Source organism: Schistocerca cancellata, chromosome 5 (genome assembly GCF_023864275.1).
Source record: "Schistocerca cancellata isolate TAMUIC-IGC-003103 chromosome 5, iqSchCanc2.1, whole genome shotgun sequence".
Lineage (NCBI taxonomy): Eukaryota > Metazoa > Arthropoda > Insecta > Orthoptera > Acrididae > Schistocerca > Schistocerca cancellata.
Window position 1 is genome coordinate 508,416,028 of NC_064630.1, and position 20,121 is coordinate 508,436,148.

Sequence of the window (20,121 nt, forward strand, 5' to 3'; positions counted from 1 at the left end):
TGGGACCACACAAATTGGGACGCGATGCGACTTGGATGCGACATGCGCCTGTGCCAGGTCGCATGGCGTTGTGGTTGCGGCACAGTTTCTCGCGCCACACAAGCACTGCAGGAGGGGTGAGGCAGGGAGCAGGAAGGCAGTTTTGCCATATGCTCACTTTGGCATGGCAAATATGGGCAGTGGAAGTATTGCTGAGTAGTGTTTTGTTTTTCGCCGTTTAAGCTCTCCATCTCTTTTCGTTAGTACATATTAGTTTTCAGTTACATATAGCTTAACAGTTCTTTTCTTTTGTTTGTTCTTTTGTCGAGAACAATGCACAGTTCAATAACTGATGAGCCGTTAGCCACTGGGATTACATCTTCTGCCTGCACAATGTTTTCAGATCATAAGAAGGGTCAGAGATTTCATGGTGAGGGTAGTGAATAAGGAAGTAAGGAATATTATAAAATCATATGATCTAGAAACAAGACAGGAAAGTAAAAGCAGGTTATCTACTTGCTGCCTGTTATGCTGACGTATCTGTATGATCTGTTGCTAAAAGTCAAAAAGGCGTAATTCCCACAGATATGACCCCTTTGTGCTTCTGGTAAAAAGTGTCCGAGATATGAAGTACATAAGTTTCACTTGGATGTGGATGCAATGAAAGACATTACACTGTGTACATGTGGACATCACATTTCCACTGCAAGCTAGAAACAGTCGAAAAGCCCTCACAAACAATAATGTTTTAACTGGCTCGCCGTGAAAAGAAAAATAATTTCAATGGTTGCATACACGTTATCAGCGCTAATGAACTAATTATACAACAGGCTACACAAATGAAAAAAATGGTTGGTATTATTACAAAATTTTGAGTTTCGTGAAAGAGTATGGTGATTAGATATATTTAATTTGTTGAAATGTATTGCTGACAAAGACAGATCTACTTTCATGACAGTGGTTTTTGAACGACATGAACTCTCACTCACAAGACACACTGGCCTAGTTTCCGCATTCCTGTCACACGCATTTTTCTCAGCTGCTGACAGTATACTGGCCATTGTGTTAGGCAACAGTTCAATTGTTTATTTTTCTCAATAACAACTGTTTTATTCATGAATCGTGCATTGTCAATTTGACGAGTCATAGGTGAGTAACCAGCATCTGGCATGTGGCTATTATTCTGTCTGAAGGGAGTGCTCATCATTATTTTAATACTGCCCAGATCAAAAGAAGAAATAAAATCCTTTGGTAAGTTTCCATTCCAGTCACTCAGTGTTAAAAATACGATGGGTTATGGGGATCCAACCAAAATTCCAACAGAATTGGCAATTTATTTTGTGTGAATTGTTAACCTTTTCTCATTCAAAGAAGCATCACCATTTATGAGTAACGGCCACTTCTCTCTTGTTGACAGGTTTAATTGTACTTCCTTTGCCAAAAGACAGTGTAATTTGCTCAAACTCATCTCACAGCAGCTATTGCGACAGAATTCTGAAACAGAGTGCCTCATTGACAAGTAATTGGCAATCAGAGAGCTCAATAGCTTACGAAAAACATCATAGTGTCGGTTTGCAGTAACATAAGAGAAGAAATTTCATGTTTATTTTTGTACTAAGAAAGTCTTGTTTCACTAGCTGTCAATAACTCTTAAAAAATTACAGTCACTGGAGTGAAAGAAAAGGAAGTATAACTACTGATATGTCACCATAGATAAGAAAATTCCATGTGTTTACAAATTGGCAAAATACTCTACTCCTTGTGTGCTATCATTTGCCAAAATATCGCTTCAATATCTCTATTGGTTTAGGAGATTTGAGAGATGATGTGCGTATTTCATTCTCGCAGGCGTGAGATTGTGTGTGAGCGCGCTACATAGGATCCACTTTCCCGAGATCGGACGGCATATATAGACCTCCTCTCAAGTCTAAAGAAAAATTCAACATGTTAGCTAAATTTCATACGCAACAACATATGCTGTAATATTCACCAAATTCAAAATCATAGCAATTCCTATTTTTCATTACTAACTTTTCTGATTTTGCGTAGCATCTTATTAAAATGTGCATACCACAATAAGTATGACCATTAGGGAAATGATGCGTACTTCGCCACAAAGTGGACATATAACGCTACAAGCAAGGTAAAAATGAAATATCTTTACTGAATAGTTTCTGTAAAATCTTTTGAGAAAGATAACAGTGTGCACTCGCTTCGTTTCTGTCAGCGCAGAGCATCACCAATAGGCGTTTGCAAAGTATGTGTACACGTCTCAGTATGTGATGGACCTGTGCAACACGTGCGAAATGTGTGCATAGTGCTGTAGTGTCGTATCATGTCACACGTGCTGAACGTGTGTCAATTTGCACTAAGCCTAAAGAAATGTAACTCATCCATGAAAGAAATTATTTATAAGGTGATGATTCTTGAGTATTGCTCATCTATCTGAGATCCCTATCAGGTAGGACTAATAGAGGAGATAGAGAAGATCCATTGAAGAACAGCGTGTTTCGTCACGGGATCGTTTTGTTAGCGAGAGAGCTTTACTGAGATGCTAAACAAACTCGACTGGGAGACGTTACAAAAGGAGCATTGTGCATCACGGAGAGATTTACTATTACAATTTCGGGACAGCTCTTTTCAGGAGGAGTCGCACAACATATTTCTTACACCCCCCCCCCCCCCCCCCCCCCCCCCGCCACACACACACACACACACACACACACACACACACACACATCTTGCATATTGTGACCACGAGGAGAAAATTCTAGAAATTGGAGCCAATACAGAGGCTTACTGACAGTCATTCTTCCCACACACTATTCGCGAGGGGAACAAGGTTGGAGGGACTCCATGAATTACTATTACAGTAAGATATGTCAGAAACGTCTCTTATTGTTCTCACTCTTCTTAATGTCAAATTGTGCTAGGTACATGGTGGAACAGCAGAGGCAGATGGGCGTCTAATGAAAGGTGATCAAATACTTGCTGTGAATGGTCAAGACTTAAAGAACTCGTCCCAGGAAGAGGCCGCAGCTGTATTGAAGACAGCTACTGGGAAAGTTGCAATGCGGATTGGCCGCCTCAAAGCAGGCTCAAGGGGCTCTTCTAATCCAGGCAGTGGTGACAGGTGAGTCTTGGTGGTGGCATAAGACTTATTTATGGCCCTTTGTAGTTTTGGTGACGGTTTTCCTATGCTGATGGTAAATTAGTGGAACGCAGGTATGGCATGAATTATTGTCTGTTCTGCTAATGATTCTGTTGTTTCTGTACTCCCTTTGACAACTATGGCATGTAATGAGAATTCTGCTGCACTATAGAAAATCATACTAGTTATAACACATGGAGAAGCAGACAAAAAGTGGAAAATGTGGATGTGCAGAGACAATAAAGATTGTAACTTGAGCAAAACTCGTTTGTCTGCACCAACATCTATAACAAATAATGAAATTGTACTTAACTGAAGCATATATAACTTTTATGAATAATGTAAGGAGAGAAAAAATCACCCACTGTACGAAGGGGGACCCAAAAATAACCGGAATTTCTTTCTAGAAAGCATATACTTTATTGTTTTGAAATACAACCTTAATCTCCTTTGAAGTACTCTCCAATAGCATTAATACACTTGTCCAAACGTTCATTCCAGTGTTCGAAGCATCTTTTAAATATCTTTTAAATTCGTCCGCTTTGATACCTGCTAGCACTTTCATGACATTGCGTTTTATGTCTTCCACATCCACAAAATGCTTCCCTCTCAAGTCTCTTTTCATCTTCAGGAATAGGAAGAAGTCCGAGCGTGCTAAATCTGGCGAATAGGGTGTGTGGGTCAAGGTAATCGTCTTCGTTGAGGCCAAAAACTGGCGAATGCTGAGAGCCATGTGCGGGGGAGCATTGTCATGAAGCAGGAACCACACGCCAGAATCTGACAAAACCGAACATTTTCATGACAAACTTCTGCAAAGCCATTTCATAACCTCCAAATAGAATTGTTGGTTTACTGTCTGGTTTTCAGGGACAAATTCAGAGTGTACGATCCCTTTGATGTCAAAAAACAGATCAACATCATTTCCACATTCGATTTCACTTGTCGACCTTTTTTTGGTCGAGGTGAGCCAGGTGACTTCCATTGTGATGACTGTTGTTTACTTTCTGGATTGTACCCATAGCACCATGACTCATCACCCATAATGATTTTGTTGAAAAAATGTGGATCATCTTTGAACGCAATGATCCCTTTGATCTCCGGTAAGAAGCTTTGGCACAAATTTTGAAGCCACTCTTCGCATCCCCAAATCTATGGTCAAGATGCGCTGACTTGAGCTCCAGGACAACCCAGACAAGTTCTCGAGTTGGTCGATTGTCCTGCGTCGATCTTCACTGATGCGATCACGGATTTTGTCGATGTTGTCTTCACTTCGAGCAGTTGAAGGTCTACCGGAACAGGGCTGATCTTCAACCACCATATCTCCTTTTTAAACCAAGAAAACCATTCGTACACTTGCGTTTTACTAAGGGTGTGGTCTTTGTAGGCTGTCTGAATCATAACAACAGTTTCTGCCGCATTCTTGCTGAGCAAGAAACAAAACTTCACTGCCACACATTGTTTGTAAGAACTAGCCATTTCCTTGTGTCACGTCTGCACTGCATGCACACTCAAAGAACTGCCAAAGAAACCACATTTCTCACTGTTGGGTGACGCCACGTAGCAGAATGACTCAGCAGAGCTCCTACTACAACCCTCTGGCGGCGCAACCTGCTACTACAAGTACACGATGTGCAGCATTACAATTCCAGTTACTTTTGGGTCCCCCCTCATACATTTGAGGTGCTAACAGCCAGTTGCTTAACACCTCCAATTATATGGTGACTGGTTACTTTTACTCCTGACATTATTTGTTTCACAATTGCCATGTTAATGTTTTATGAGTTGCACATGAACTTCAAATTGTTGTTTATGACATCTACTGGCATTTTGCCATGTAATTGATCAATGTTTATTTTTTCTTTTGTTCTGTTGGACAAATTAAATCATAATAAAATCTGTTCTCGTGTAAATGATACTTATGTCGAACATACAATCTTGTTTGTAGGCTGTGTAGTGTAGCACAGGGACAGAAGCTGGTGCATGCTGACACATGGCCCAACAGCCACCAGCCAACCATGGTTGCCAACTGCACACAGCAGAATTTTCATCGATTTTCCTCTACGAGGGCATCTCTTGTCCACCATTTTTCAAACTGGTCATTTCGCAAGAAAAATATTTAGACCTTATGCTGAACTAGATCTGACTTTTTGTACATTTAATTATTTACTTATGAGTGTAATGTTTTTTTAAATAAATTGTGTATGTTAAATATGCCTTTGATTTATTTATGTGTGAGACTGTGTCTGTAGAAAATGTAATCTTAGATACTGCAAATGAATGATGTTGCATGCTGGTGGGAGTTTATTTCATTATGCTTCCAGTATTTACTTTTTGAGTTTTTTTAACAATCTAAATTTCTTTTTTCATGCTTTCCTTTTGTAGGAAATAAATAGTTGAGGTAAGTTTGGTAACAACTCATCCAGTATATAGCCTTATCTATCTCTCACAGTAGAAGCTTTTTTGTATTTGTTGTGCTAACAATTACTGTTAAACAAGTTATGAATTGTTAATAAGTAACTTTTGTTAACCAAAAAAGCCATATTCATCAACAGCAGAAATGGGAGGGGGGTTAAGACAATCCTAACCAGTGAATGGTGACTCTCAAACTGTGAAACCAAAGGCTGATATGTCAGGAGCCAAGATCCTCGAATTGCAGGAGTCAGCACTTGCTTTTACCATCATAGTTACAATGCAATGAACATTTTTAGATTTTTTGTTTCTTTGTAAAAAAGGGATCATAGACTTTAGCTGTGATAAGTTGAATGTTGTTTGGAATAAAATTAATTCCAGTCTATGTAAAATTAAGTAAGTTAGAATGAAAAAATTGACAGTAGTAAGAGATGGGGACACAGAGAACTAGAGAATAAGATTTCTGTGAGAAGTTGAAGGGTGGAGGCAGAAAAGTAAGCTTATGGGGATTGTAGAAATGAAAACTTAAGTGTGGACTTATTGAAGGAAAGAGAGATGATATGGAAGAGTAGTATAAATTAAACTGATATTGAGAAGATTGAAAAATGTAAATTGTGGATAATCTTAGTCCTGTTAGACTCTAGACTGCTTTTTGACTGACAGCAAATCAGTGCTGCGGTGAAATGCTGGACAGTTAGTTGAAGAGACATTAAAATTCCATTGGTTCCCCCTCTCTTTTCTTAAATCATTAGTTATTCCGTTCATTTGTGATGGTAGGACAACTTCTGCAGTGAGAATTTGACCATTTCCCTGTTGCATTTTGATAAGACATAAATACATAATCCACCTTCAATGAATTCACCACTGGTAGAAAATAAGATCTTAGTTCAGTAAGAAAGGAAGGTCCTATGATTGTCATGCTAAAATAGGTCACGAAAAAACTTTGTCACACTAGCTGATAAATAGTGAATGTACTTACTCAACTTCAGTACAACAGTTGCATGAAAAACACTTCATAGTGAGAACAATCACGTGACCATGAATGACACATAGGCCAATGTATAAGATATGCTGTCGAGGACAAAAAGATTATTAGTGAGAGTGAATGACTGGTGCAAATGTCTTTGGGTAAGTTCCTTGGATTTCAGCCATAGTGCACCGATCTGAGGAATTCATGGGTGCAGGTTCTTGACAAAGGAATTGATGTGAGTTTCTAATCCACTCGGTCATTTTTATTACATGTGTTACAATGCCTTTACAAATCTGTTTCTTCATCCTCCCTCCATCATTTTGCTCAAATTTGCCACGTGTAAGTTACGTGTAATCAGTATGGAGCCATGTGTGAAATATGATGTAAATTCATTGTTAAGAACTGTACAACCACAAACATATCTTCATTAAGAAAACTGAATGGGTTTTAATTCTGACAGGAGCTCACAAAGTTGTCATTGGAAATAAATGGCACAAGTATACTGTTTTGTGTAGGCAAAACACAGCTTTTTATTCTGGGACATTTGCCACAACAGAGCAGCTGGCACTTGGGCAACCATTTACATACAAATCATTTGGCTGGCCTTTCTGGAAAGTTGCTTGAGCATTTTTAGACAGAAATTCTTTTACACTTCGTCAAGCATTAACCTCTGATCCAGGCTAACTTTTTATCACTAGCTCTCAGGTTTTGTGTTTACTTCTCTGGCTGTACATCAACCTTCATTCCATATGTTTGAAGTTACACATTAATTGTATCAAGTTGCCATGATGCTAGCGTTAGTTTTCGTTTGTTGTAAGCATGGCATAAAAAATGTGTAGAGTATTATTAAAGACTTCTTTAGTTGATTTAATAGTTACACTGAAAAGTAATTAGACATTTATTAGAAGAATCTGCATGCAAGTGCTCTTGTTGTTTTCAAAGGTTGTGTTTGTTGTTTCCTTCACAGTCTCCTGTCCTTTTATCCTGATTTTGGCCTGCACTTAGTATAAATTATATGGATGCAAAGATGGAAGACACTTTGCTTCTTGTGTCAACATTAAACAGAATTAAGCAGATGTGTGTTCCATTATCAGCCCTCCAGTAACCTCATCATTCTTTCATTTCTTTCTCCACCATCCCTTTACAAAAGCTATTGTTCCACTTAAAACAGAAATTTACGTTCAGAGAAGTAAATCTTAGAGAGGCTAGGTCTTTACAATTCTTACCTTCAGGACGCACAACTCCCAGTACTGTCAATAGAAAGCTTAAATAGAAAACAATACTCCTAGCATTCTGTAGAGTGCATTCTTACAATAGGGAGGCAAGAAGGATTGATTATTCGAGGAGGGCAAGTCAGTCAGACCTCTAAATTAGAGGAATACACATCTTATGAGAAGGAAAACGAAGGAAAAAACATCAGAGAGAATAAGAGGTCAAAGAAAGTAAATTTGTTAACAGCTTGGGAGCTCCAGTTCAAAGAGAGAGAGAAAGGAGAATATGAAAAGCGGAATGAATAATACATTTAAGGAGGGAAATAAAGGAAAACCATTAGGGGAATAAACAAATCTAAATAAAAAAATGAGAAAATAACAAAATTCCAAAGACTATTACATAGGAAAACGGGGAGCATGTTTCATAGTATCAGAGATTAATTCCATGGTGGTCATGGGTTGAAAGGATATGTTGGAGAGCAGGTTCCCACTTTATGAATATGGTGGAATAGTACTGAGTTGGAGGCTCCAAATGTGTTATAGCAAGCAATCAGGTGACTGAGTCATACTGTAAAGTATGCTCTGCTGTTGACTGCTGGAAATCCCTGAAGTGGACAATTCTTTTTGTGGCCATTCACGCATTCAGCCAGTTTAGTGATGGGTCACCCTGTATAGAAACCCATGTCTGTTGGTAAACAACATCAATAGTTTCACATGATGCCCTGCCCCTAATGTTATACACAGAGCTAGTGGTAGGGCTGAAGTAAGTGGTAATGGTTGGGTATATGGGAACTCATGAAATTTGTAGACTGCTAAGAAAGCTTTGATTCAGTTTCATCTAAATTTGTATTGAATCCTGGAGGAACAAGGCGTTGATTCAGTTTTTGTAAGTATACTGGAAACCTGTACATCAAGTAGCAGCTTCCATTAGAGTTCATTAGGTGAATCAGAAGTTCAGAAAGGAAAGGGGTGTTGGGTAAGGAAAATCCAAATCACCAAAACTTTTTTCAGTAATCACAGAAGTAGTTTCCAGATCCTTAAAGTGAGCAAATGAGAAACGTGACGTTTTCCATTGAACATTTTGGTCTAAAGCTGTATTAATTCCCTCCCAGTATCTCTTCCGACTGTGACTGAGCAAGGTAACACCGTGGACATGTAAATGGAAGGATTTGTGTTTAAATACCAGTCTGGTCATTGTGACCAAAGTTTTCTGTGCTTTCCTAAATCCAATGACCATTTTCCTTATCCATCCTGTGAATTAACTGTCACCAATGACCTTGATGTCAGTGGGATGTTAAGTGCTACATTTGTGTTCTTTGTGTTCTTATTCTTATGGAACTGGCCTGTAGTATAAAATGCAACACCGAATGGTGTATAAAATTATTGAATCATTCGTGGGCTCATGTGGACATATTGCTGTTGACTTTCCTCGCAGAGATCTTCAACCTATATTTGTTTAATGATTTTTCTGAGGTTTTGCTAGCATGAATGTATCACTTTGAATTGGAAGAGATTCTCTCTGGTATTGGGCAGCTAGCTGATGTACAGCCTGCCAGTCTTGCTTGTGAAATGAAGACAGAGCTCACCACCTGTAACATCGTTGGCAGATCTGACTGTAGTCCCTTGTTATAGAGCTGAGTGGAGGGTCTGAATCAGATGCTCAGTCAGTTCTGTGACTGTAGGCTGCAGATTCATTGACATCTGCCAAAGGGTGGTGGGTTTTTGGGTTATGCGTAATAGGTCAGAAGTCGACTACACACAGGAAGCGGCTACACTGGGTAACAAGAGCTGTGTCTAGGAGACTGTATGGGTCTTTAGTTATAGTGTTAGGTAATCTACAGAAAGGGTGCGGGGCAAACACAGGACAAAGGTAGACCTAGCAACAGTTGGTATTGTAGCTGACAATTGTCATAGCTGTGTTGGGAAAGAACCAGAGCTCCAAGCACTAATAGAAAGCACTGAATCTCAAATCGTTTTTGGGTATGGAAAGCTGGAAATAAGTTAAGCCAAAATTTTTAAAAAGGACCTAACTGTGTTCAGAAAGGATAGATTAAAAATTGTTGGGATAGTGTGTTTATTTCTGTCAAAAGTTGTGTTCCTTATAGTGAAATGGAGGTAGAGATGGGTAGTTCGCAAACAAATGGGTGCAAAGGAACGGTTCACCAAGATGAACGAAAGGACCGAGGAACGAATTCCAAGGAACTGTCTTTCATAGTTCACTTCAGTCGCGGCGATCTACTTATAGTTCCCGGGAATGAGGAACGATCGGTTCGTAGTTCACTAGTTCACTTCGGTCGTGGCGGTCACTTCGGCAGTTCTCGTTCCAGCCTCGGTCGCGTGCTCGTCTCAGTCTTGGTCTCCCTCGGCTGCACTCATTGTTCTTCGCATGACCACCTGTCTCAGTTCCACTGCCGACTGCTCCTAGTTGTTCAGTATCCAGTTGTTAGTTTCGTTCACTGCGCTCCCCCATTTTACATGTGTTCCAAACTGTTCTTGCACTTGGTTCTGGCTATTCAGCGTCCACGACTGGTAATCAAAAAGTATTTTATAGCTACGTAAATTACATAAAAATTACGTTGTATCTAATAGGTACGTCTTTTCAGGTAACAAAAGGGCATATCTGCTCACTTCATTATATCGATGAACAGCAGAAGACATAACAACGCAAGTTTTTTTTTTTTTTTTTTTATTCATATATTTTTTGGTTTCATCGACTTGATTTAGCAACTAACTTTGAATAATTTGCTTAATTTTTAGTGTAAGAAAATTAATATAAAACAATTTTCATGTATCTTTCATATACAAAACATTACATTTAGGAAGGCTCTTAATTATTTTTAAGTTTGGTTGTTTCCAATTTGCATTACCTGCTAGTTAGGCTTCATTGAAAAAAAAAAAGGGGGGGGGGTTGTGGGTCATTTTGGCTCAATAGGAAAAGCGGTGCCTCTCCATTTGAAAAGACATAGATTGCTGTAAAATCGTATTTACTTATTATCTCAAAAACATTTGTTCAGAAGGAGCTTCCAAACCAAAAACTTTATTACTGCGAACTTAATTATTATTATTATTATTATTATTATTATTGCTGCATTAACTTTAATAATGCAACATAAAAACCTAATTTTTACTAAGCGTGTGACGCAAGTCACACGCTTAGTCGTGGCGGTCACTTCGGCAGTTCTCGTTCCAGCCTCGGTCGCGTGCTCGTCTCAGTCTTGGTCTCCCTCGGCTGCACTCATTGTTCTTCGCATGACCACCTGTCTCAGTTCCACTGCCGACTGCTCCTAGTTGTTCAGTATCCAGTTGTTAGTTTCGTTCACTGCGCTCCCCCATTTTACATGTGTTCCAAACTGTTCTTGCACTTGGTTCTGGCTATTCAGCGTCCACGACTGGTAATCAAAAAGTATTTTATAGCTACGTAAATTACATAAAAATTACGTTGTATCTAATAGGTACGTCTTTTCAGGTAACAAAAGGGCATATCTGCTCACTTCATTATATCGATGAACAGCAGAAGACATAACAACGCAAGTTTTTTTTTTTTTTTTTTTATTCATATATTTTTTGGTTTCATCGACTTGATTTAGCAACTAACTTTGAATAATTTGCTTAATTTTTAGTGTAAGAAAATTAATATAAAACAATTTTCATGTATCTTTCATATACAAAACATTACATTTAGGAAGGCTCTTAATTATTTTTAAGTTTGGTTGTTTCCAATTTGCATTACCTGCTAGTTAGGCTTCATTGAAAAAAAAAAAGGGGGGGGGTTGTGGGTCATTTTGGCTCAATAGGAAAAGCGGTGCCTCTCCATTTGAAAAGACATAGATTGCTGTAAAATCGTATTTACTTATTATCTCAAAAACATTTGTTCAGAAGGAGCTTCCAAACCAAAAACTTTATTACTGCGAACTTAATTATTATTATTATTATTATTATTATTATTGCTGCATTAACTTTAATAATGCAACATAAAAACCTAATTTTTACTAAGCGTGTGACGCAAGTGTGATAAGAAAACCACATTTTATTTTATGCTTCCATAAAGTCTCTACTTCGCCTACGAACTCGGAGACAATGTGAAGTAAATATAGGGTGTAAATGTTATTGTTAACAATGTAGCATAGCTGTGTAGTGGAAGTCGAAACAAAGAATTTTATACAAGACACTTGTGGTCTATTAAGTTGGGAAACAGCCACCAACAGCTTTACAAGACTACATGAGCTATAGCCCATGCGTGTCGCGTGAGATTTTCATGTTCTCTTCTCCAGCTCTCTACACATCGTTATCGATTGTTTCGCAATTGTTGCTTGCATTAGCTTGTTATTTCTTCACTGCCTAATTATTACATGTTTGTCTGTTTGTTGTATCTGCTCGTAACTGGCAACACATCGTCCGTAATTGGCGAGCAGTCTGTACTCGGGGCCGGTTTTCCATGCGCCATCCTATATTATTTCCCTGCGGTCAACCACACACACTACAGTTGGCTAAATGAGAGGTTGTGCAGAATCACAGAAATTACTTCTGGAAGTGTGTAAGAATTCTGTAATGAATAAAAACTCTATACTCCTTGGGGGAGGCAAATGCCCCCTCTTGGTGCTCTCCATCCTTCAGTCACCTACACAACTAGTTTTCAGTTTTTCATAAGAACCATATACCAAGCACAAATGAACGGTGAGCGAGTAAAAATGAACGGTTCCCGAAAAAGAACGATCAGCAGTGAGCTAGTTCCCATGGATGAACGAGTTTGCCCATCTCTAAATTGAAGTAGATAGTTCCTGTGGTAGAGGTTATACTCAATAACTAGAATCAGTTAATAATTAGTTCCTTTCACTGACACCCTGACTCCAATGATACAGTTGCTGAACAGTTAAAAAAAATGAGTCTGATTTCAAATGGGTACCACACTCATACAAGTATAGTTGGTGGTGACTTCAGTCTACCCTCAATATGTTGATGAAAAAAACATGTTTAAAATCAGTGATAGGCATAAAATGTTCAAAATTGTACTGAATCCTTTCTCAGGATATTATTTTGAACAATTAGTTCAGGAGCTCATTCAAAGCATAAATGGTTGTGAAAACATACTTCACTACTTAGTAACAAATAATCTTAAGCAAATAGGGAGCATTGTGAAAGATAAAGGAATTAGTGACTAGAAGGTTGTTGTAGAGAGACTGAATACTTTAACTTCCAAAACCACCAAAAATAAATGCAAAATATATCTAAAAAAGGAGATAAAAAGTTAACTGATGCCTGCCAAAGCAGCTGTCTACACTACTACTAATCTGACTGTGTAAGGGTAGATCAGGTGTGTTTTGGATTCAAAGAAATAATATTGCCAGCAGTTGAGAGATATATACCATATAAATTAGTAAGAGATGCCATTGATCCCCTATTAGACGCAAGAGAGATCAGAAAACTGCCACAGAAGCAACAAAAAAAGCATGCAAAATTTAAAAGAATGCAAAATACCCATACAAGTAAAGTTTTACAGAAGCTCGAAATTTGATGCAAACCTCAATATGAGATGCTTTTAATAGTTTCCTCAGTGAAATTCTGTCTTGAAAGGTGGCAGAAAACCCAGAGAGATTCGGGTCGTATGTAAAGTACACCAGCAGCGATATACAGTCAATACCTTCACTCCGTGATAAGGATGGCGATGTTGCTGATGACAGTGCCACTAAAGCAGAGTTACCAAACCTGACTCTCTGAAAGTCTTTCACAAAAGAAACTGAAGTAAATGCTCCGGAATTCGAATCGAGAAAAACTGCCAACATCAGTAACTTAGAAGTAGATTTCTTGGCGTAGCGAAAGGGCTTAAATCACCTAATAAAGGCAAGGCCTCCAGTCCAGGATGTATACCAGTCAGGCTCCTTTCAGAGTTTGCTGATATAATAGCTCCATATCTAGCAATCGTGTACAACGGCTTGCTCGTAGAAAGATCTGTACCCAAAGACGAAAAGGTCGCACCAATACCCAAGAAAGGAAATAGGAATAACCTGCTGAATCACAGACCCATATCACTGATGTCAATTTGTAGTAGGATTTTGGAATGTATACTGTGTTCAAACACTATGAATTACCTTGGAGAAAAAGACTTGATGACAAATAATCAACACAGACTCAGAAAATATCATTCTTGTGAAACACAAGTAGCACTTTATTCTCATGAAGTAATGAGTGCTATCAACAAGGGTTGTCAACTTGACTCCATATTTTTAGATCTCCAAAAGGCTTTTGACACCATTCCTCACACGAGACTACTAGTCAAATTGTGTGCCTATAGAGTATTGCCCCAGTTGTGTGACTGGATTCATGAGTTCTGTTAGGTAGGTCACAGTTTGTAGCACTTGATGGAAAGTCAGTGAGTAAAACAGAAAATGGTTCAAATGGCTCTGAGCACTATAGGGATTAACATCTGAGGTCATCAGTCCCCTAGAACTTAGAACTACGTAAACCTAACGAACCTAAGGACATAACACACATCAATGCTTGAGGCGGGATTCGAACCTGCGACCATAGTGGTCGCGCGTTTCCAGACTGAAGCGCCTAGAACTGCTTGGCCACAAAGGCCGGCAATAAAACAGAAGTAATATCTGATATACCCCAATGAAGTGTTACAGGCCCTTTGCCATTCCTGGTCTACATAAGCGATAGAGGAGGCAATCAGAGCAGTCCTCTTAGATTTCTTGCAGATGATGCTGTCATTTACAGTCTTGTAAAGTCATCAGATGATCAAAACCAATTGAAAAATAATTAAGATAAGGTATCTGTATGGTGCAAAAAGTGGCAATTGACTCCAAATCATGAAAAGTATGGAGTCATCCACATTAGTACTAAAGAAATACACTAAATTTCGTTCACCTGGTCAAACACACAAATCTAAAGGCTGCAAGTTCAACTAAATATATATGGACTTACAACTAAAAAAACTTAAGTTGGAACAATCTCATAGATAATGTTATGAGGAAAGTGAACCTAAGACTGCAATTTATTGGCAGAACATTTAGAAAATGCAACGGATCTACTAAGGAGACTGCTTGTCTGCCCTCTTTTGGAGTTTTGCTGTGTGGTGTGGGATCTTCATCAGATAGGACTGATGGAGGACATCGAAAAAGTTCAAAGAAGGGCAGCTCGTTTTGTAGTCTTGTGGAATAGGGGAGAGAGTACTATGGATATGATACATGAATCGGGGTGGCAGTCATTCAGACAAAGGCGTTTTTCATTGGGGCAGGTTCTTCTAATGAAATTTCAATTTTGTTGGCACCATTCTACACAAAAATGATCATCGTAATAAAAGTCCGCCCCCTGTAGCTGAGTAGTGAGCGCGATGGAGTGTCAATCCTAAGGGCCCGGGTTCGATTCCCTGCTGGGTCAGAGATTTTTCTCCGCTCAGGGACTGGGTGTTGTGTTGTCCTTATCATCATCATTTCATCCCCATCGACGCGCAAGTCGCCGAAGGGGTGTCAAATCGAAAGACTTGCACCAGCGAACGGTCTACCCGATGGGAGACCGTTGACACACAACTTTTTTTTTTTAATCATAATAAAATAAGAGAAATCAGAGTTCACACAAAAAGACTTAAGTGTTTGTTTTTCCTGTGCACTGCTTGAAAGTGGAATGGTAGAGATATAGCTTGAAGGCGGTTTGATGAACACACTGCCAGGCACTTAATTGTAAATTGCAGAGTGTAGATGCATATATAGATCTATCTCTATCTCTCAGTGCTGACATGTATTGACAGGGGTCCCTGGTCATTATTTCTTCTTCTTGTGAAAACTATTTTCATGTTTATAAACTTCAATGGCTTCTCTAAACAATGAGGCATGGTAGCTCTTTTTCATAGCAAGAACTGGTGTGTTGCTCAGTTTTATTATGTAGGTCTCTCACAGCACTCTGCCACTGCCAATTTCTCCACCTATCCCAACCTGTAATACCATTTATATTCAGTTCTAGTGAAGTGGTGAAGCACTCACAAGGATTGAAGAGAACTTGGGGAACAGCATGTACTGAAAGCCAACACACACAGATCAATATGTCCACAAACTTTCACACTGACTAGACAGTTCATCAGTACGAGGTTCATTGAACCTAATCCATATTGCTGATTTGGACTTTTGGAGAAAATGGCTTTGGCATAGCATGTGTGGTGTGAAACTGACCGTGTAATAAAATTAATCGATATGCAAGTTCTTGCAATAGAGAAGAGCTACAACAGTTCTCTGTCCAGGGAAAACATTGAAATTTAGAATCACAAGAAAGAAGAAAATTTCAAGATAAACAAATCCTGGATTCCAGTGCTGCAATGAATGACCATTGCAAGTACCAGTGGAGTGATAATGACCAGGAGAATGGTATCTGGAGACATTAGTGTGGATAGTACATAGGGTGGCCCAGGAGAGTGGTAAATATCAGGGGTATGACAGGATCATTTGAAGCAAAAAACCTATGCATACCTCCAGCATGCTGGATGTTATGGGACATAAACTCTTTTGAAATATGACACAAAAAGACAGCCAGAGTTGGGAATAAAACCAACCTCAAAAATGGGTATTAACCTGAAACTGGACATCTGCTGAACAAACATCTATTTTATTTGCAACACAATGTGTCTTTTTGCAGCAGAAAAAAAGCCAAGTAAACATGGAAGCTAAAATGCATACATTAAGAGCTATGAGCACTTCTTCATCTTCGATACTGTGTAACAAATCTCTTCTACTGCAGTCTCTTTGCTGCCTGTATTTTAGGAGAGTGTAGTGTGGACCAAAGCAAGAAAAAATTGTCTAGTTAACATGGGCTCTAAAATGCATACCTTAAGAGCTACGAGTACCTTTTCAGTGGAAGAGATGTGTTTCACTATAGTGAAGAAGAAGTAGTACTAATATTGCTTAAGAAATGAATTTTAAAGCCCAGGTTTATTAGACATTTTTGTTTTGAATGATAGTTACTGTCCTATCCCCGAATACTGACCATTCCTCCTGGGACACCCTGTTAGAAGTTAGTTTCTTGTCCCATGAATCATTTTGCATAATAAATCTTAATGATGTGGTATGAGTCAGTTTACATTCATATTGTAAATTAATTTGTAAATAAGGCTACATGGTGAACATTTGTGAGGTGCTCAAGTGGCTGTGTCAGTAGGTACACAATTATGGCCATAGTATGATGTAGGCTCATCAAAGTACACAAACCCCCATTCCTGGCCCTAAAGGCTCCTTCAGCAAGGCTGTCCTCTGGCTGATATCTGCAACTGTAACTGGTTCATTATCATTCAGATCTATTGTACCAACAGCACAATCTGATGTTTCAGACTCAATTCCACATTTCTTGCTTACTATAGCTGCTTGAAAGTTACAGCTACGCTTCCAGGTTTTTAGATATTATTAAGAGTACTTAATACTTCCAGAGTAGAATAGGGGATGGCCAGTGTGGTTTCTAGAGGGTGGTAACACTTCATACAAATTGTCTGAAATTTTCACTTGTTATAGAGTCATACATAGCCCAGTAACAAGTGTTTTCCAAATCTACCATATATATGACACACATGAGAGCCAAGTGCAATTGTTTTAATTTCATAAGACTTCTGTGATGTATTTAACTTTTATCACATTTAGACCTCTTCTTTTGCAACAGACTGAAAAAAGAATGAGAGGGGCCAGTCTGTAGTTGAAACAATGAAGAATGATGCTCTTCTATTAGTGGTCAACAAATATGGTAAATAAATTTGAATAGTTTTTGCTTGATTTATGAAGGCTTAGTTGGATATGGATTTAAAATGACTAATAGTGTGTCGTGTGTCAAAACAGTTTTTGTGTGCGTGTTACTAATTTTATGTTTTTTTGTGATTATCACAGTTCTTAAGCCCCTTAGTGACACAGCACAGAAATTATGATGTTCAGTTTGCTGTGTAGATATGATTGTTCAGCAGAACTTATTTCAGTTAGCATTCCTGTGTTACACACATAGAGATGAGTGAGCATGCAACATTTTCATTTAGGAAAAATTAAAATTTAGGGTCTCCTGCATGAATACGTGCTGTGTGCCAAATGTTTTACGATGAATTTGCAGTTGATAAGATATTAAACTTGCATTCAAGGAGAAAAGGGCTGAAACCCCCGTGTGGCCAACTAATTTATGGTTTCCCGAGGTTTTCCTGCATTGCTTAAGGCAAATGTCAGGATGGTTCCTTTGTAAAGGGCTCTGATTTCATTCTCACTCCTTCTTAAAATCAAGTTTATGTTCAGTCCCTAATTTACCGTGTCACTCACAGGAAGTTAAACCCTAATTTTCCTCTTCCAAAATATTTTATAAGAAGGACCAGAGAAATACCAATTCTCATTTAACACTAAGGCTGCCATGTGGCCACCAGCAGCCAGAGCAGAGCCTCTCTCACACTGGAGCCGCTTGCTTGGCATTGAAACATCCATCATTACGCATGCAGCAGTCGATGTATTAGAGATTGAAAACTGATGTACCAAGTGTGTGAGATAAATGAGAAAAGTATATGAGTTTAGGGCTATTCAAAAATAGAGTTGTAATAGCAATGTTCATCTGCAGGTTAGAAAAAATTCCAAGATGAATTCAAACAGTTATTGAATTTTTGAAATAATAACTATAGTGTTTGCTGCTAAGGTATTCTTACTTTTTTCCTATCTTCTTTTTGTGAAGAAATAGTTTTTGGTTGTGAAATGATGATCATATATTTAAACAAAAATGTGGAGGGGGCAACCACTCACTATCAGCTGACTGAAGCATGGCACATAGATGTGTGTAACAGTGTAGAGAATTTCTCTGATTTTGAATGGATGACCACTGACAGTTATAAGCAAAGAAATGTTGTTGTTGTTGTTGTTATGGTCTTCAGTCCTGAGACTGGTTTGATGCAGCTCTCCATGCTACTCTATCCTGTGCAAGCTTCTTCATCTCCCAGTACCTACTGCAACCTACATCCTTCTGAATCTGCTTAGTGTATTCATCTCTTGGTCTCCCCCTACGATTTTTACCCTCCACGCTGCCCTCCAATACTAATTTGGTGATCCGTTTATGCCTCAGAACATGTCCTACCAACCGATCCCTTCTTCTGGTCAAGTTGTGCCACAAACTTCTCTTCTCCCCAATCCTATTCAATACTTCCTCATTAGTTACGTGATCTACCCATCTAATCTTCAGCATTCTTCTGTAGCACCACATTTCGAAAGCTTCTATTCTCTTCTTGTCCAAACTATTTACCGTCCATGTTTCACTTCCATACATGGCTACACTCCATACAAATACTTTCAGAAATGACTTCCTGACACTTAAATCTATACTCGATGTTAACAAATTTCTCTTCTTCAGAAACGCTTTCCTTGCCATTGCCAGTCTACATTTTATATCCTCTCTACTTCGACCATCATCAGTTATTTTGCTCCCCAAATAGCAAAACTCCTTTACTACTTTAAGTGTCTCATTTCCTAATCTAATACCCTCAACATCACCCGACTTAATTCGACTACATTCCATTATCCTCGTTTTGCTTTTGTTGATGTTCATCTTATATCCTCCCTTCAAGACACCATCCATTCCATTCAACTGCTCTTCCAAGTCCTTTGCTGTCTCTGACAGAATTACAATGTCATCGGCGAACCTCAACGTTTTTATTTCTTCTCCATGGATTTTAATACCTACTCCGAATTTTTCTTTTGTTTCCTTTACTGCTTGCTCTATATACAGATTGAATAACATCGGGGAGAGGCTACAACCCTGTCTTACTCCCTTCTTAACCACTGCTTCCCTTTCATGTCCCTCGACTCTTATAACTGCCATCTGGTTCCTGTACAAATTGTAAATAGCCTTTTGCTCCCTGTATTTTACCCCTGCCACCTTTAGAATTTGAAAGAGAGTATTCCAGTCAACATTGTCAAAAGCTTTCTCTAAGTCTACAAATGCTAGAAACGTAGGTTTGCCTTTCCTTAATCTTTCTTCTAAGATAAGTCGTAAGGTCAGTATTGCCTCACGTGTTCCAACATTTCTACGGAATCCAAACTGATCTTCCCCGAGGTTGTCTTCTACCAGTTTTTCCATTCGTCTGTAAAGAATTCGTGTTAGTATTTTGCAGCTGTGGCTTATTAAACTGATTGTTCGGTAATTTTCACATCTGTCAACACCTGTTTTCTTTGGGATTGGAATTATTATATTCTTCTTGAAGTCTGAGGGTATTTCGCCTGTTTCATACATCTTGCTCACCAGATGGTAGAGTTTTGTCAGGATTGGCTCTCCCAAGGCCGTCAGTAGTTCCAATGGAATGTTGTCTTCTCCGGGGGCCTTGTTTCGACTCAGGTCTTTCAGTGCTCTGTCAAGCTCTTCACGCAGTATCGTATCTCCCATTTCGTCTTCATCTACATCCTCTTCCATTTCCA

At 38.8% G+C, this 20,121-nt stretch overlaps 1 protein-coding gene across 1 annotated transcript in view; it reads left to right on the forward strand.

The window, feature by feature from the left end:
- Positions 1-20,121, forward strand: part of LOC126188636 (multiple PDZ domain protein) — a 1,242,986-nt gene that overhangs the window by 1,164,967 nt on the left and 57,898 nt on the right. Inside the window, exon 23 of the mRNA XM_049930237.1 lies at positions 2,913-3,112. Coding sequence (XP_049786194.1) covers positions 2,913-3,112 — 200 coding nt within the window. The remainder of the gene's footprint in view (positions 1-2,912; positions 3,113-20,121) is intronic.